Source organism: Monomorium pharaonis, chromosome 4, assembly GCF_013373865.1.
Source record: "Monomorium pharaonis isolate MP-MQ-018 chromosome 4, ASM1337386v2, whole genome shotgun sequence".
Lineage (NCBI taxonomy): Eukaryota > Metazoa > Arthropoda > Insecta > Hymenoptera > Formicidae > Monomorium > Monomorium pharaonis.
The window spans coordinates 16,742,168-16,762,566 of record NC_050470.1 but is presented as its reverse complement, the minus strand read 5'-3'; the positions used below and the strand labels follow the sequence as shown (position 1 = coordinate 16,762,566).

General features: G+C 31.1%; 1 protein-coding gene across 1 annotated transcript in view; it reads left to right on the top strand.

The window, feature by feature from the left end:
- Positions 1-1,889: 1,889 nt before the first annotated feature.
- The window catches only part of LOC105837946 (ribosome biogenesis protein NOP53), a 47,688-nt gene continuing 29,178 nt past the window's right edge, over positions 1,890-20,399 (top strand). The window contains exons 1-2 of the mRNA XM_012683152.3: positions 1,890-2,051; positions 17,697-18,463. Of these exons, the coding sequence (XP_012538606.1) occupies positions 17,699-18,463 (765 nt within the window). The 5' untranslated portion in view covers positions 1,890-2,051; positions 17,697-17,698. The remainder of the gene's footprint in view (positions 2,052-17,696; positions 18,464-20,399) is intronic.

Genomic DNA, 20,399 nt, shown 5'->3' with positions numbered 1-20,399 from the left:
TTATAAATTTTAATAAATGTTAAATATTAATTTTTAATAAATTTTAATAAATTTTAATGAATTTTAATGCATTTTAATAAATCTTAATAAATAATAAAAATGGATCAAATAAAAAAGTTTCTGTGAAATATTTTATTAATATATTTCTATCAAGGTGATCAAGACTGGATCTTTGAGTTTAATATTATTTTTCATCAAAATATGTATATAATAATATATACTATTTTGATTCATTACACTGCATGTACTGTTTGTCTTAAAATGCAATCTTTTTCTGTACCAATTGCAAATATGTAAACGACTTAAGTATTATTATTATCAATTAAATTGATAACGTAATCATATATTATTTCAAAATTTTAGTTTAAATAATTAATGCAATTCAAGTGCGACAGTATACGACATAGTGCAAAAAAACATAAATTTACATTAAAAAATTATATTAAGCATAAAGCTTCAAACATATAATATTATGTAAAATAAATATAAATTAATTAATTAATTTGATTTTGAATTGAGATAGAAAAATGGAACAAAATAAAAATTTATAAGAAATTGTTTAAATTATTCTATTTTATTACATATAAAATAATTTTAATTAAAGAGTAATATATACGACTTATTAATTATTATTTAATTTAATTAAAAATTAAAAACTTTATTTAATAAGATCGTAAATAACTTTAATAATTTTTATTTTGTGAACTTCAATAATTTCAATTTCCATTGAAAAATTTAATTGTTTAATAATCATTTTATTATTATTAAAATATTTAATATAAAATAAATATAAATAAATAAGTATTATATATATATTATATATATTTAGAAATAAATTATAATAAATATAAGTAACATAGTTAACATTAATAATTATTAATATATATATATAAACATTTTGTTAATATTGCTGGCAGTGGCTAACCAACTGCGCAACTGCGTTTGCTATGCTATAGCTGTTCATGGAACTCGCTATCACTATCGCGCTATTGGCTCCACGAACAGTTCAGATAGCGTTAGCGTTTGTAGCGTTAATAGTGTCTCCCCGAACATACTTTATGTCTATGGGAAAATATGTGCCATGGAAATCCACCCTAAGTTCTATGGATGTAATATCATGAGGCTTGTTCTTTTTAGCTGCACTGTTAGGGCCACCGCACAAACTCTTCCATAACGCGTTACGTTACGTTAAGTACTCCATACAAACCTAAGTTGTACTTAAAATTTAACTTAAATCAACGCACAAAGAAATCCTTAACGTAAGTTCTTAAGTTCTTACGTTAAGGATTTCTTTGTGCGTTGATTTAAGTTAAATTTTAAGTACAACTTAGGTTTGTATGGAGTACTTAACGTAACGTAACGCGTTATGGAAAAGTTTGTGCGGTGGCCCTTACACTGGTGCAACAAGTTAAATGGTCTGTTCTTTCTAGCTGCACTGTTGCACTGGTGCAATAAGTTAGAATGAGAAAAAATATACTTGTCTTACTTTAGGTGCGTTCCGTTTCACGCATGATACGCATGATGCATCGTTCATCTTTGTTGTTTGTCAAACGTTAAACAAGGATGAACAATGCATTATGCGCATCATGCATTGAAACGGAACGCAGCCTTTAACTTATTAGGTTTGTTCTGGTTGCCTACACTTTTACACTTCTACGAAAAGTATAAGTTCTCATTGGCTGGTTAAAAATATAAACCAATAAGAACTTATATTTTTCGTAGAAGTGTAAAAGTGTAGACAACCAGAACAAACCTATTGCATCGGTGCAACAGTGCAGCTAGAAAGAACAGACCAAAATATATTTTTTCTCATTCTAACTTACTGCACCAGTGCAGCAGTGCACCGAAAAAGAACAGACCAATGATTAGTATAAGTTCTATGGGCGACGCGAACAAACCATTCGTCACGAAAGCGGCTCTATATAATTTTGGAATCTTAGGTTATTACTACATTGATCTAAGTGAGGTTAGATTGGTAGAATTGTTTGCACGTGGTATTGTAAAGATATAAACATATACATTTACGAAAAGTTATCGAAATAATTTATAAGGTAACGTATTATAATATCGATATATATCCCTAACCGACCAATTTGATAACCGTTGGACAATATAGACAAGTACTAGATGCATACCGGACAAATTTTCGATCGAATAGGCATAACTAGACAAATTTTGTACATTTAAAGGTCTAGATATAATCTGGAATTAGTACACAATGTTTAGTAGTCCGTCTAGATTTTATCAGAAGTTGTCGCAAAAGTACTGCGTCGAGATTATGTCTAGTCCAAATCTAGTCCAAATTATTTAATGCATTTGGATACATATTCAGATTTAGTCTAAGATTTATCCACAAAATTGATGTCTATTTTTTATTAAACATTTTTGAAAACTGGTCAAAATATTTAACAATTCAAGGCAGCAAAATGTCTAAATTAATAAGATTTGTTTAATTTTCTGATGGGCCAACTTGGCAAAAATTAAACAGTACAGACAAATGCTAGATGTATATTTTAGACAAAATTTTGATCGAATAAACATAATTAGACATCTAAACATCCAGATACAGCCTGGAATTAATATAAAATGTCTAAACTTTCTCTAAATTTTGTCAGGAGTTCTCGCAAAAATACTGCATCATTATGATCAAGTGTAGTCTAGATTATTTAATATATTTGGATAAAATCCATCTAGATTTAGTCCAAGGCTACCAGAAAATTTGTGTTTACTTTATTTAAAAAATTTTTTTAATTAGTTAAACTTCAATATTTAACATTTCAAGGTAACAATTTGTCTATATCATATCTGAGATTTGTTAAAAAAAACAAACATCTACATTCTATCCTAAATTGATATACATTGCCGAACCACAATTATCATAACTTTGGCTGCATTCCGATATTATTATCAGTACTGAAAATCTATAGTATACGTAATGGAAACTGGATTTTCAGTAATGGCATTAATATTGGAACATAGCCTTTGTATGTACTTTTTTTAACAGAATTGCGACGCTATGCGTTTTTCTGATTTGAACTCAATTTTTTTATGTGTTTTTATCATGTGACAAAATTTAACTAGCTTTTTCTGCTTTTTCATTTCAAACTCTATAAGAAATTTATTTTTTTATTTTTTCCTGAACAAAGCAAAAACAAATCTTTAACTACATATGTTATTTACCTTTCTGACAATATCTATTGAATTGATCTGTAATGCTAGCGCCACACTATGCGCGTATTCGCGATTCGTAATTCATAATTCGCGATTTATCTGACCACTCGACCAGCGAATCAGTGCGAATGACGAATTGCGCATGATGAATCAACGAATTTTCTCACCACACTATTTATGAACGTCAGATAAATCGCGAATTACGAATTACGAATCGTATGAATCGCGAATACGCGCATAGTGTAGTGCTAGCATTACAAATATATATTTATAAGAATCAAGTATTCATGGATCATTATGAAGCATCAGTTCACATACAATCTTTGAAGTTAAGCAACATTGGTGGCTGATAAAAGTATATGGTGACCGCTTTTCCAATTGCAATGCCATAATAAATGTAACTATGGTTTGGATAATTGCACATATAAGATTATCACAAAAATTAAGCGACACTAGATATAGAAACAGTCTAATTTTTTTCAAAAAATTTTTTATTAGATTTGCTATCCTAGAATAAATTAGACAAGAGTTGCAAACTGACTAAACAGCGTTTTACAGTGTAGACAATATTTAAGCAATATGTAGACAGATATTTGACTAAAAAAGGTCTTTTAAAAATAAGACTTTTAAAAATAGTGGACGTATTCTGATGTCGAAAACGCATCTAAAACAAGTTTAATATAAGTAATTTCTGTCTATATTCAGTCAAATTGGTCCACCATGGTATGGTAATTCTTGTGACAACGTTTATATGTGGGTAAAGCTGCTAAACTGAGTTATAAAGTTCTGTACTATTTTGCAATTTTTGTGATTTTATAACAATATTATGCATAGTTAACGAGAAATTAATATTGTTGAATCTACCAACTCTATCGCCAAAGTGAGTTTGTGAGTAAGTAAGCAGTGAGTTTGCTCTATCAGCACTCTACTTTTTTTTTATTATTGGTTTTCAGTCTTTAATGTAGTGTACAAATAAATCTTATAGGTTTTTTTTCTGAAAAATTGATGATTTTTTTTTTAACTGTTCTGTGATTTTTTTTCTTTGTAGCTGATTAACAAGAAATAAAGTTGGACGTATTTTTTAATCAAAGTCAGTGTATAAGAATCAAACATGTGTTGCATTAGATTTTTATAAAAAATTGATATGAGATGAAATATTCTATATTCAATGGCACTCAACATGACAAACTTTGCACAGGAGGATTGTCACGAGACTTATTTTGTACATGTATAGATATAGTTTTTTAACAAATTTATGTATACAATAAATCATAGTTAGTAATAATTAAAAAATTATTGTAGTAATAATATATTGTAAACCATACACCATACATGTGTGCGTACCATGTTCATGAAAGTATATGTACATGTGCATGCGCATGCATAATTACATGTTTTACAAGTATGTTAAAATTATATTTGTTTAGCACAATATTATGATTCTCTTAAGAAATATCTAAAGTCTATCTGAATATGGCATAAACACTATAACTTATAATTGTTTCAAAAATACATGTGGATAATTAACAAATGTGAAAGTAAAATTTGATTTGCTTAGGTCTGTCTTTACCAACATAGCTCAACTTTAATCTCGATTTAACTTACTTATTATCTTATTCTAATTATAAGAATTAGAAAAAGATAAAGGATAAGTTAAATCAAGATTAAAGTTAATCTACTTTGGTAGAAACAATCTTACATATTGTGTGAAAGAAAATATATTTATATATAGGGGAGATGGTGGGAATATGGCGCACTTAAGGAAAAATTGAATATTTTGAATGAAAAATATTTTAAATGTAATAAAATAAAGGATAAAATTAAAATTGGACATCTTATCTATATATTAGCATGTGACTAACTTAATAAAATCTTCATTGTATAATACATGAAAGTATTGCATTAAAAAAAATGTTTATTTGCATCTTATTACCCAACACATTGTGTAATGCGGCACATCCCTGTTTCTACATTAAAATATTATTAGGATTCATACTATTTTTATATTAAATTGTAGTTGAAAAAATAAAAAAAGGAAGTGTTTTTGTTTAATTATTATTAAATAATGCATAAAGCACAGCAAAATTAAAGAAAGTTATAGAATTTTCTATAGATTATCAAAATAGAGTTACAATTTACAGTGTACAAAAACAAAATTACAATTGTTATTGAATTATTAAATACTTTGACGTTATATGTACCCTTCTATATAAAATGAGATCAACATTTTTTGCAACTTTATATACATTAATTAATTAACTATTATTGCTAGTTATAAAATAATAATGTACGCGTGCACATATAGAAATTAATAAATTAAAAAAATAATCAAATAAAAAAAATCAATATAGAAAACTAACTTTCGAAAATCTTTTGTTCGAATAAGATACTCTACAGTGTACATATGCACAGATGCACGCACTTTTCTCTCTCTCTTCCTCGCTTACTTATGAACTTTTTTTATTTTTTATATATTTTTATTAAAATAACGTAATAATTATTATATCAAAAATATTTATCTCAATTTTTGTCATAAATTATATTTTTTAATCTAAATTTTTACTAATACAATTATCGATGCAGTTTTTGATTTTTTATTGTTTTGGTTATAAACTCACAACAAATATATGCAAATTACTAACATTTTTTCTATACGTTTTTGTAGTGTATGTCGCTATATGACGTAAATGTCGAAATTAATTCTATTTAATTCAGAGTATATATTATTCAGAGTATATATTGTAAAAATAAATTATTATTTTTTATTCAATACATTTAATCACGACATAAAGAGACTTTAAATAAGAGCGATTTAAAGTTTTTATAATAAAATTATATAAATTATTTTAAAAGATTTCTATATATTAATAACAAAAAATGTATTATTTTATTATTCAAAAATCAACAAATACATTTTAATACTATTTTTTATTATTATTAAATATTATTTCGCATATATTTATTAATACATTACATTATTATAATAATATATCGATTTACCGTATAGGATTTATATCAATATCAAAGAAATAGATTTACCTATAAACATTTCTTTGACATGTTTAAAATGTGATGGTCGAAGAAATCAAATACTGTTATATATAATTGTTAGTTTCATAAAACTTAGGACAAAATTCATAGATCGATCTTATTCAAGATCCGTCTTAAGTACGATCTTCAGAGGTCAATACTGTTATTTCATTGGTTAAGTAAAGCCTTAAATCCGCTTGTGGCTTAAGACTATTCTTGAACCTAAGATTGGTCTATGAATTCCGTTCTTACTAATTTTTTAGCAATATCAATTTTTTAAAACCATTTATTTCATTTTTATTATATTATTCTACTTTCCACCTAACCATATACGTTAATCATTAAATTATAAAATTACAGAATAATAATAAAATAAATAATAAACAATAATTTGATAGTTTATTTAATAAATATTCATTTTTATATAGTTGACATTTTTTTAATATTATATTTGTAGAAAGCATCAATTTTTTTTCTTTTCTTCAAAGAGCAATTTGATTGTGATTTTACACATTTTGTAATGTCAAATTAAAGAAGTTTAATCGACAAGTTGTTTAAGACACGATATTTAATATCTTTTTATACTAAATATACGTGCTTAAACAATTTTCGTGTAAACATTTAATGATATACAAAATGAGAGAGAGAGAGAGAGAGAGAGAGAGAGAGAGGGTGGAGAGAGGAGAGAGAGGAGAGGAGAGACGGAGTGAGAGAGAGAGGAGAGAGAGAGAGAGAGAGAGAGAGAGAGAGAGAGAGAGAGAGAGAGGAGAGGGAAGGAAGAGGAGAGAGATATAAACAGTGTGTAACAATATGCCTAATATAGGTATACTATATATAAAGTATATTAATACATAAAAATGAGAGAAAAAGAAACAACAAAAAAAAGTAATAGAAGGAATAGAAAGTGGAAACCGCGCGCGTGTGTGGTGTGTGTGTGGTGGTGTGCGCGCACCCCCCCTTTCTCTCTCACCCTCCCACCCCTCCCTTTACCTTTCTCCCTATCTCCCTCCTCCCTCTCTCCCACCCCCCTCCCTCCCCCTCCCTCTCCCCCCTCTCTCTCTCTCACTCTTTTTCTATCTTTTAATCTATCTATCTATCAATATCATTTCTTTCCAAGTTTTTTCTTTCTGAAAGATTTTAAACTTTTAACAATATTATATGATATATTTAATCTATTACGTCACAGTAAAAATTTTAATTAATTATAAATAATATTATATTTTAATGTTGTCATATTTCTTTCTCTCTCTCGATCTATATTTATCAATTTTATTCCTGAGAAATACGCGAAATACCAAATTATTTAACCCTCAGTTTTTTCTCTGGGTTACGTTTACCCATATCAAAAATTTAAACATGTGTCATTGCTAAATGACTTGAAATTTTGACTCGGGCTTGGGGAGATAAAACTTCTATATCTTCACTACAAATCCGTCAACATAGCAACTTTAATGTAATCGAAACCTCTTAATGCGAGAGGCGTCAAATCTGTCAATGGGTTAAATTTATCCAGTGTGGTATTAGAGTCACTTTTCAATAATTTAATTATAATATAAATTTAATTAAAATATTATCTAATTAATTGTAATATAATTAATAATAATTAAATTTTATATTTCTATATTACATTGTATTATTTTATTATCTTCGCAAAAGAAATGAAATATTTTAGATAGGCAGCTCATTGATAAAAATTTAAAATTCTTCAACTTTATCTCGTCAAATAATTATTCTTTTTAGAGCTAATCGTAATAACTTTTTTTTTAATTTGATTCAAACCCTTTACATTTCTGTATATTTAAACGTTTACATGTTTTTTTAACAATAAATCATAATTTTTTGAAAAAAACATGATTTTTTGGGAATTTTACAAGATCACTTTTTATTTTTTCTTAAATATCTTGAATCGTAGAAATCTGGTGACATTTGTACCGATATATTCTTTTTTCTTACTGTCTGGCGTATTGATTGAAAAAGAATATTTCAAAAAAGCTTTGTTAGATCCCGAAATATAAACAAAAAGACTCTGGGTTACTTTAACCCATGAGTGATAAAATGGGGTGGCCAAAAATGTGTGGTAACTGAGAGTAAAAACTCTCAGCTAAAAATCTCAAAATAAGCGTACATGTACAGACAATATTAAACAATGTTATTAAAACATTAAATATCTGATATTTTCCCTTATTACTTTTTTTTTACACTCTTTTCTTCTCTTTCTCATTCTCTTTTGCACTCTATATCTGTTCCTTTTATCTACCGAAGTCGTTGTTTCACCTAGTTATATTTTAATATAATTTGCTTATTTTGCCTATTTTACACACTCTCTCTATCTATCTATCTGTTTATTTATATTTTTTATTTACTTCTATAAAAATTAAAAACTTAAATTTTATATTAAAAAAGATTTAAAAGTTTAAAGATAAATTTAAAAAATATATATTTATGAACATCGTTATACAGACATGATGTGCAATGTTATTTTTTATTTTAATATTACCTGATATTTCTTCTTATTTCTTTTCTTTTAAACTCTCTATCTCACTTTGTCTGTTTCTTTTTACAGCAAAAGTCGCTGTTTCTCTTTTAAATTTCTTGAATCTCGTAATCTCTCTCTCTCTCTCTCTCTCTCTCTCTCTCTCTCTCTCTCTATCTTTAAATCAATCTATCTACTGTAACCGCGCTCGCGAGCGACGGTCAACTTCGCGTTCGCCCCTGGTCACGGCCCTGCGCTGCCCGTGTGTCGGGGCGACCGAACTCCGATATTCTCGTTAAAGCTTGAACTTGGGCGCTAGGTACGTTGAGCGTACCACTCTTTCTATGCTGAACAGTGAATCAGCATTACGCTAATATAATCGCGGAAAAGACGGGCGCTCTTTAGATGACCGGGGCCTCGGCGCCTTCGATAGTCAGCTACTCAGTCCTAAAATGGCAGAGGGGGAGGTTGGCGCGGGCGGATGGAATCGGGAAGGCGAGAGGACTATCAAGATAACATAAATTTAACAATAAAATTAACAAATATATTTAACAGTGAACGATACAGAATTATACGACTCTGTTAAATGGCAATGGTGATTCGCGCGCGTTACAAGCTTATGATCGCTTGAAAGTAAATTTCGCGAATACGGGATAATGAACGAACGGTTATTTTACGTACGCGGGAATTCTCCGACGCGCTCCACCTTGCCTCTGATAAGCCGGGTCCTTATTGGCCGTGATTTTCTAAAATCGATTTGCGCGCGACGCGCAACGTGTACGCCGTCGCTTGCTGATTGATCCAAGCGCGGTGGTCGATATTGTTGGGCCCCGTGCACGGGAATTTTTGGCGCTTTCCTCTGCGGCAGTTTCCTTTCTCTTTGCCGGGCGCATCCTCTGCCACCGGGACGTTATCTCCTTCTTGACGAGGGCGTTTACTGATTGTAAGCTGTCGCGATCTCCGCCGGAACTTGTACGGGATTGGATTTGAAGTCGCCCCGTCGGGGCACCGGCCTCGCGCGCCATTGCTGGATCCTGAAAGCGTGATTCGGCGGCAGTATCGGAATTCTCGTACGATACAAATCGTAGGCAAGATAAAAGCGGTATTACGTGCGGACCCCCGCTCGAAAAGGGTCTCCTGCAAATTCCTCGTTGTTAGTTCTTTCTCCAGGTATTCCGAGGGTGTCTTTTGTTGAGACGAGACGCCAGAATTTACAAAATAGATTGCTGTGGCCACCGATTCCCGCAGCACTCGTGATGCAGCGCTTGTAAGAATCTTAACAATTAGCGAAGGGACAACACACGAGACGACACACACAGAAAACACGACTTATCACGCTTTTGCGTCCGTTCCCGAACGGGAGGACGCAGGACCCGCGTGATGTTAACGCGTAAGGGCCCTTAGGCCTTTGTGACGGACAGCAGCCTGCGGCTGTCACATCACACTACCTATCTCTTTCCTTTTCTACTTCTTTTTTTCTGAAAGATTTTAAAATTTAAAATATTATCATGTAAATGTACATATACTTATATATGTATGCATATATGATATTTATGCTTTTATGAACATAACGTATATATGTTTAAACATGACATAACATGCTATTTTATAAAAAAAATAACGCAACAGCTTTTTAAATAATTATATATACCTTTCTCGTCTTTCTTTCTTTTTTCTCCCTCTGTTTTTTTATGTAAATATCTTTATCTTTATTAATTTTAAAAAATTATGCTTTTTTGAATCTTCTCTCTTTTCTTTTTTTCTCTCTTTATCTCTTTCTCTTTCTTTAATTTATCCTTTATCTTCTGCAATTTTGAATAAAAAAACTATTTTTTTTTCTATATTATTTTTTTGGCTTATTTTTTTTGCGCGCGCGTGTGTGTGTAAAATTATGTAAATTTATAAACAATTACGTAGTATTATATAAAAATATATTTTATTAAAAATTATTATTTACTTAATTTTTTAACTTTTTTTATAAATACATACATACATACATGTACGTGTGTGTGTGTGTGTGTGTGTGTGTGTGTGTGTGTGTGTGTGTGTGTGTGTGTTTATAAAAAATTAAGTAAATAATTTTTAATAAAATATGCTTTTATATGATATTATGTAATTATTTATAAAATTACACGTAAGTAATTTTGTTTAGTTTACGAAATAATTATATCGAAAAAAGGTAAAAATATCTCAACCTTGGAAGGGTGGCTTCACTCCTTCAAACCGTTTAACTTTATAACACCAAACGGAAGATTTTTTATTTTAATGAAACTTGGCATAAATGTAAAGGAGATAAATACATTAATTTAAAAATTCTCTATTTTGGTTCAAAAACGGCTTGAAGGGGTGGAACCATCCTTTAAAGTTGAGACATTTTTGCATTTTCTCGATATATTTCGCAAACGAAACAAAATATTAAAAAAATGTTTCATACAAAAGTTTTACAGCATAAATACCCCTATTTAACTATGTTATTTATTTTTTCAGAAAAAAATTTTTGGAAGTTTTTTTTATTAAAAAAAAAATAAATAGCATAGTTAAATAGAGGTATTTATGCTGTAAAACTTTTGTATGAAACATTTTTTTTTATATTTTGTTTAGTTTGCGAGATACATCGAGAAAACGCAAAAATGTCTGAACTTTGAAGGGTGGTTCCACTCCTTCAAGCCGTTTTTGAACCAAAATAAAGAATTTCTAAATTTATGTATTTACCCCCTCTATATTTATGCCAAGTTTCATTACAATAAGAATTTTCGGGTTCGCGAGGTTTCCTTGTTAATTAAATGTAGCTGCATTAAATAGCATTAATATTTGAAGTGACAATGCACATTGTTACAATAAAAGTGCGCTGCGTTATCTGCTGCGTCACGTTGCTCCTGTATCTCCTACACAGATTTTATGTGTAATATATGTATATATATTTTTACAAAAAGGTAAAAAAGGCGTCAAGTGTGTGTATGTGCGCTCCCAAGAAAAAAACTATTATATTAAGTAAATTGTCTTATTGTTCTATTAATTTATTGTTTTATCGTCTTCCCTACAAAAATAATGATATAAAGTAAATGCTGCAACTATAAGAATATTTATACAAAATTTATTTATTATAACTTTTTAAAAAAATACTTAATAATAAATGGGCTTGATGATCAAATAATTGAATAATTAAAATCAACTAATGGGATTATAGTGAAGTAAAAACTTGGCGTGCCCGGGTCGGATTTTTTCTATATTTTTAAGACTCTATTGTTATCAATAAGTATATATACAAGAATGTGATTAATGTGGTTTTGGTTTTGTTTTACTGTTTATCAGTTTTTATTTCATTATCTGTTATTATTAATAACATTTCCATTTTTTAAATAATTTTTTGAAAGATTTTACAAGATTTTTCTAAGTCTTTTTTTAAAATATATTTGGTTAATTGTATTGATCTCGTCCCATTTTTAAATGCGTTTATGTACTTGACATATTTTTTTTATCTTTGTAAAATTTTTGATGAGTTATCATTTTTATATTATTTTATTTGTACAAATAATTTAAATAATTTTTTGATAGATTTTACGAGATTTTTCTATGTCTTTTTCTCGGTAATTATTCAGTTTAGGAGAAGCAGATTCGATGACCTTGACCTTGACATATATTATCCGGGTCACTTTCCTGAGTGACCTTCAAAATATTTTAGCCGTTTTTCGTAATTTGTTAAAAAGTTACTAACAAAAAGTTTCATAAATACGACACATAATTATTCAGTATAGGAGTACATCATATAGGTTTGCGACTTTCCACGCGTAGCGACGTCTATCCATCCCTTCTCCCGCTTACAGAGCGAAACGATGTCTACGCTTGTACTTTAGCACAAGGGCTTGCGACTTCAGAGTTGAAATTGTGGCTAAATAGCGACTTTAAAATGTTTGGGTTTCCTGCCCACACGGTCTCTGTATCATTTTGCATCAATGTTATACAATAAAAATATGAAAATTATTTGTACAAATAAAATAATTAAAAAATGATCCCATCACAAATTTTACAAAGATAAGGTAATTATTCAGTTTAGGGGAGGCAGCTCCGATGACCTTGACCTTGACATATCTTATCAAGGTCCTTATATCTTTTATCTTTCTTTTCTCTTTTATTTTTCGGTTTTTTTTCTATACTCTATCAATCTTTTTTTGTATTCCTTTCTTTCTTTTTCTTTCTTGTTACCTGAAGTTAAATTTATCTTTAAAATATTTTTTGTTTTTACTATCAAAAGACAGAATTATATAATATTCAAGGGGAAGCATTACTTACACAAAGAAAGAAAGACAGATAGAATATATACACATGCATATATACATATACGTACATATATACATACATACATACTTATATTTATATATGTATGTACATACGCATATACATGTAAATACAAATACATACATAAATATTACACAATGTTATTCCCTTCTCTTCCTCTCTCTTTCTCTCTTTCTTTTTTCTTTCAATTTGACAATAACGCTCTTTTTAGCATACATAATTAATTATAAATTATTTACATGTGTAACAACTTACTTTATTTTTACTTTTTCTTACTCTTCTTATTTTTTCTTTTTCTTACTCTTCCTTCTTATTTTTTCCTTTGGTGATTATTTTTTCTTTTGGTGAAAGAAGACGGGCGGTATGTTTAATAAATTGCAGCGTTTTCGGAAAAGTCTATGTTCTCCTCGCAGATGCTCTTTTTTCTCTTTTTTTACTCGCTCAAACTGTTCTTTCTCTAGTTCAACTTCAAGTAAAGTGTTTTTTTCTTTTTTTAAATAACAAAATAAAACTATTTTTATTATTTTCTTTAAAAGATGAACATTTTTTGTAATATACTCATCTGATTCTACAACGCACAGTACGTTAACCAATTTCCAAATTCGGCACAGCCGTTTTTTTTTTTCAATATAATACGTGTACAGAAACACAAATAACTCGTCACTAACCACGCGCGCTTTATTAACCACGAATTGTCACATTATTGCCGTGAAACTCGTCGCGAATTCGACCGTCAATTACATATGTGGAAAAGCGATGACAAAACGTGCACTTTTCGTATCTACGATTTTTTTTATAATTATTGTACGATTTACAGACATATTGATATTTTTTTATTTTTTACTTTTGCAAAGCGAATATCAGCGATTTATTATTATATCAATATATAGTATACATCAACATTTTATAAGAGACCTGTCACAGGTAAATCTTTATGCCCTCTTGAATTCATGTACTGGACAAGAATTTTAGAGCGATGATGACATATCTTGAATGAAAAATTTACAATTCGGACTTTGCGTTACGATATCTCCACTCGTAGGGCACGTAGAGTAAAAATAAAAAGTTTTTTTTATAGAAATTAAACTCAAGCTTTTGATTGAGCTTAGTTAGAATCATAGAGATATAAAAATAGAGCGCGTGAGTTGTATATTACCATATAAGTAGCTGCGATAGAGAGATAGAAAGAGAATAAGGGACCTTTTGTCTTTGTCTAATGACGCATGTGCAGAGCCAGTGAACAAGCTGTGAGTGCGTTTATTTTATAGCATTAAAGTACAATATTAATTTAAGTTTTTTATGAGAAATTAAAATTATGAAGATAATAAGAAATCTAAAGTAGAACACTAAAAAATTATTATTTATAAAAATAAATATGAACTTTAAATTCCCTGATGCACAACTTACATATTTTAGTAATATACCAGGTATGTAAATATAAAATCGGAATTTTGTAGAAAATACACGTTTATTGTATGAAAATGATAAAAAATATTTTATTCGAAGTATTGCCCATCGCTAGTTATAGATTTTTCCCATTTCTCTGACAATTTATGGATGCCACGCCAAAAAAACTGTTCCTCTTTTGAGGCAAACCAGTTTAGTCATTTTCTTACATTTTCGTAAGATGTGAAGCGCTGCCCAGCAAGTGCGTGTCCCATCGATGTAAATAAGTAATAATCGGATGGAGCCAAATCTGGTGAGTAAGCCGCATGCGAAAGTATTTCCCAACCAAACGCCTCAATTGTTTCGTTGACTGGTTTTGATGTGTGTTATGGTGCATTATCATGAAGCAAAATCACTTTGTGTTGCCCTTTTTTATATTCTGGTTGTTTTTCACGCAAAGTTTGATTGAAATCGATCATTTGTTATCGGTAGCGTTCAATATTAACGGTTTTGCCAGGTTTTAGCAGCTCATAATAGATTTCACCAAACACAGAGCATTGTCTTTGTCTATAGTGATTTGGCCTTGCAGTCGATGTTAATGGTTTGCCTGGAGTTACCCATGATCTTTTAAGCTTTGGATTCTCAAAATATATTTACTTTTTATCGCTAGTCACAATTTGAGAAGAAATAATTTTCTTTTGTACCTGGCGAGCAGCATTTCGCAAGTAGTTTTTCGATTTTTCTGCTGTCTTTTATTCAGTTCATGTGGAACCCATTTTCCCATCTTCTGGATCTTTCCCATGGCTTTCAAACGTATGGAGACGGCTTCTCGTGTCACATTTAATTGATCCGCGAGTTGAGCGTCATCCTCATCCAACAATGCTTGCAATTCGCTGTCTTCAAATTTTTTTGGTGGTCTTCCACGTTCTTTGCTTCTCACGTCAAAATCGCCACTTTTGAATTTTTTAAACCACTCAAAGCACTGTGATTTACGAAGAGCATGCTCACCGTAAGCTTCGACAAGCATTTGATGCGATTCTGCAACAGTTTTCTTCAAATGGTAACAGAAAATCAATCCTGTCCGCAAATTGTAGTGTCTAGGCACAAAATTCGACATGTTCAACACTATTAAAAACTATGCTGTATATGAAACTTGTATTATTGTGAGTTGACTATCTTTATTATATATCAAAACAAGATGGCGCCAATGACACGGTTTGATGGTAACTACATTGACAGCTAGCGCCATCTATGGGCAAATTCTGGTTTTATATTTACAGACCTGATAATATTGATACACGTACGTAATGGTAACGTTAGCAATGCATTTATTTTTTAACTTGTATAGATACGGGAGGATCGCGCTTAACTTTTGGAAATTTTTTTTTATAACAAAAAATTAAATATAAAGAAATTTTATATAACTATACATTAAAAATAAGCATGTACAATAATTATAATTATTCTGCTAAAAAATATATATATAGCCATCAAAATAAATAATGAAGGTTGAATTCTAGAATTATAATTATATTTTATTTTGCTACAAAAAGTGTAACAATACAAAATTTTGAAGAACATAACATAGTATAATTGAACTTATTAAATTAAACATATAGAGAAATATATAGATATTACTGTCCATTAAAAATCGTCAATTTATTATTCTGTATTGACGTATCATGCGATGCACGGATACAGACTCGGCAGACTTTAAAACAGTACTCCTGCGCATGCACGATTGAACAAAGAGGGGCCTTTATTTAGGGCTTTCTTTCTAATTCTTTATCGCTTTTTCGACTGTTTTACGTACTCTATTCTTATATCTCTATGGTTAGAACTTGATCGGTTTAGTCGTTATTGAGATTTGATAATATCAGGTGCTCGCAAGTCGCGTATATATACACGGGACGGTTTCGCGCTGCGCGTTTACTTGGGGCGAGACACTACCGTGTCTTTTGATATGTATATAAAAGGACCCCGCACAGAACGTATGGAAAATGGGTCTCGGTGAATTTGGCTGAAACTTCGTGGATTTATAGTTTAGGTGATCCTGATGAAAAGTTCTCATGGCCCCAACTCGATCGATAGAGCCGTTTAAGTTTCGGAGATCCTCAGAGGTGTAAAATAGGTGATTGCCGCCGCCACTGTGTAGGCAATCATATGTGAATTATTCCTTTCTTTATATCTTCTGTACTCTTTTTTTTACTTTTTATTTTCTCTCGCTTCTCTCTCTCCCCTCCCCTCTTCTTTCCCTTTGCCCCTTTACCCTTATTTTCTCTTTTCTTATTAGTTTTCTTTATTTTACATTTTGCTTTATTTTACGTGATTTGCATCTTTTTCTACGAGCAACAAGCGAAAATTCACTGTTATGTCACAGTCAATTGAATCTTCCGAATTACAAGAATTGGAATATGTCACTTTTACCGTTGGCATTAGCGTTACCTAAATTAAGCAAAATGTAAAATAACGAAAACTAATAAGAAAAGAAAAAATAAGGGTAAAGGGGCAGGGGGAAGAAAGAAAAGCGAGAGAGGATAGAAAGTAAAAAAGAGTACAGAAGATATAAGGAAAGGAATAATTCATATGGTTGCCTACACAGTGGCGGCGGCAATCACCTATTTTACACCTTTGACGATCTCCGAAACTTAAACGACTCTATTGATCGAGTTGGGGCCATGAGAACTTTTCATCAGGATCACATAAACTACAAATCTACGAAGTTTCAGCCAAATTCACCAAGACCCATTTTTCATATGTTCTGTGCAGGGTCCTTTGTGTATACTTGTATAAGTAGATACATATATAATATTATATATTATACTTGTAAAATAAGTGGTAGTTACAATATCTAATTAATACTCTTAAAGCAGACATGTATTAAAATTATACAGGGTGTCCTAAAACATGTGGGTTAACGCTCGTAAATAGGTAGAAAGGATCGAGATGAACATAAAAGTCCAATATCATCTTAGGTTAGATCCACCAATAATCGAGATATTAACGTATGGAATCTACAAATAATCTAATTTCTATCGTAATTGTGAACAGTAAATTAATGAAAGCTTATCGTACCTTTACGATAGATTTTTTTCGTGTTATGGTTTGAGCGGATCGAGCTTTTCCCTCGGCGCGTTCTTATTCGCATAATTTGAAAAATTAATATCTCGATTATTGGTGGACTTAACCTAAGACAATATTGAACTTTTATGTTTATCTCGATTCCTTCTACCTCTTTATGAACATTGACCCACATGGTCAGGGACACCCTGTATAAAAATTAAAACTATAATTACACATTTGTGTATTTTATATTAAAATATAAGAATTTTTTTTTTAGAAATGCTTGACGTCCAGGCTAAAAAGCATAAGGTTTCTATGAAGACCAAAAAATCATGGAGGAAATACAGTGATGTCAAAGATATAGATGCATTTCTTGACAACCGCAGATTAGAAGAACGATTGGGTGATTCTTTTGCCAAGCGCACAGATTCACAATTATTTATTATCGACAAAACTACAGTCGATGCAACTGGAAATGCAATTTCTAAACGTGCTGCTAGATTAACATTGAAAAATAAAGAACCAAGATGTTTTACTTCGTTAAAACCACATACATGTGTACCTGATCCGATTTCTAAAAGAAATCGAGTGAGATCGAAGGAAGAAAACATGAATTCCATACTACTTCAACGTGAAAGGAAAAGAAAAATAAAGGATATTTTTAAATTAAAAGAGAAGAAAGTGTTGGAGAATGAAATGCATCCAAAAGTTTCTTCAGGGAATCGTTCTAAAAGAGGAGAGATTAAAGATGACGTATGGAATGATACAAATGTCATATTGCCAGAAACACTTACAAAATGGATGTCTTCAGACAGCATTAGACATACGATTAAGCATTTAGGAGTGACGAAAAGAAAATTACCTTCATCATTGTGTAAAAAACCATCTGTATTATGCGCAATAGAGACGCCTCATCCTGGTACATCGTATAATCCATCGTACAACGATCATCAGGAACTGTTAAACAAAGTTGGGCAGAAAGAATTGAAGCTTATAAAACAGGAAGAGCATTTGGACAGAGTCACCATTCAAATGTTTCAAAAAGTAAATTATGAAATTTTTAAGAATGTATTACACTTGTCTTCAAATTTAAAAAAAATACAGATTGTTTTACATCATATTTGAAAATAATGCAAAAAATTTGGCAGCCATTTTTTACTTGGCCTAGAAACGATTTTACTAACACTACCCAAGTGCCATTCACCGATTTTGATATGCTTAGAATGTTGTAGTCTAGGTCAAAATAAGAGACACGTATTTTTTTATACGTGTCTATACGGCCGTTGAAGTGGTGAAAATTTTTCAATTTTTAAAAATTGAGAGGGGAGAGGAGGATTTCGAAAAATTTGATTGCACAGTTTTAAAGTACATTAGAGTAAAGTACCGTAAAAATTTTGTTTGAAATTTTTTTTTATATCTTACTGTTTCGACGATATTTGCTTAGAAAGATAAAAACCGATTTTTCTTCAAGAGGGTTTTCATCACTTCAATGGCTGTATGGTCACGCATAAAAAAATACGTGTCTTTTATTTTGACCTAGATTACGACATATTCTAAGCATATTAAAATTGGTGAGTGGCACCGGGTAGTGTTATTTGTAAGAAGTAAAAGTTTGGTTTAATAGAAATTATGATTGCGAGTAATTATTTTCCTAATTATTATATTTTAATAATAATTATTTAACCAAATTTAATTAAAATTCTTTTAATTGAATGATTTAAACAAACTTAATCAGAAACATTTTAATTGAGCATTACTTTCAATAAAATAATTCGGGAGCGTCCCAGATGCGCACAGTAATAAACGGACGCAGCAGGCTGAGTGAAACGGACACAGTAACAAATGCGCACAGACCAAATGCGCATGGACCAAATGCGCACGAACCAAATACGCACGGACTAAATGCGCACGGACCAAATGAAAACAGACACAGTAACCAACACTTACCACATGGGTTGCGATTTCTCAAGTCACCCCTACCGACGAGGTGGGTGCGGGAGGGAGGGAGTCCCCCTGCATACCCCTCTGTGTGTGTCTGTGTGTGCGTGCGTGCGTGCGTGCGCGCGTGTGTGCGCGCGTAAAGCATTCTCTGCACCACATGGGTTTGCGACTGTGCGCATTTAGTCCATGCGCATTTGGTCCGTGCACATTTAATTTGTGCGCATTTGGTCTGTGCGCATTTGGTCTGTGCGCATTTGTTACTGTGTCCGTTTGTTACTGTGTCTGTTTGTTACTGTGTGCATTTGGGACTCACTCAATAATTCAATCCCTTTTTGTAACATTTAATTTAAATAGATTTAATCTGAAATTATTTAAGATTTATTCGAACGAATTTAATCAAAGATGGTTTCATTGACGAATGAATTTAACGAAATTATGGAATTTATCGAAAGTTGCTTAATTATGTAATAATTTAGACAAAGGAGGGGTATCAATAAGGGCGTTTTTTGGATCACATCAGAATTACATTAAACTCTTATTTTTTATTTCTTGATAGCACTCGCAACTTACTAGAACTATTTGTTGCCCAAGTAATTATGTGTTGGAACGAGTGACCTTCACTTGGACACAGTGCAAATGGACACAAAACAATGTACACCGTACATTTCTACACTGTAACTGTGGCCACACACACGGGGGAGGTGCAAGGGGGGCCTTCGGCCCTCCTACCGCACCCATCCCGTTGGTAGGGGTGTGCTAAACCGAAGGGTATAGAAATGTACGGTGTACAACTTTGCGGTGTACAACTTTACGGTGTACAAAATTCCTGTGTCCAAGTAAATCGTGTCTATTTGAACCGTGTACATTAGTTTGTGTCCATTTGCAACGTGTTTATCTGCACTGTGTCCAATTGTACTGTGTCCAAGTAAGCCACTCCCGTTGGAACACTCTTAGATCTCAAATTCACGGGAGTATCCGAAATGGTCACGCGTAAATTTGACCACGTTCGAAATGGCCACGTTCGGAATGGCCACGGAAA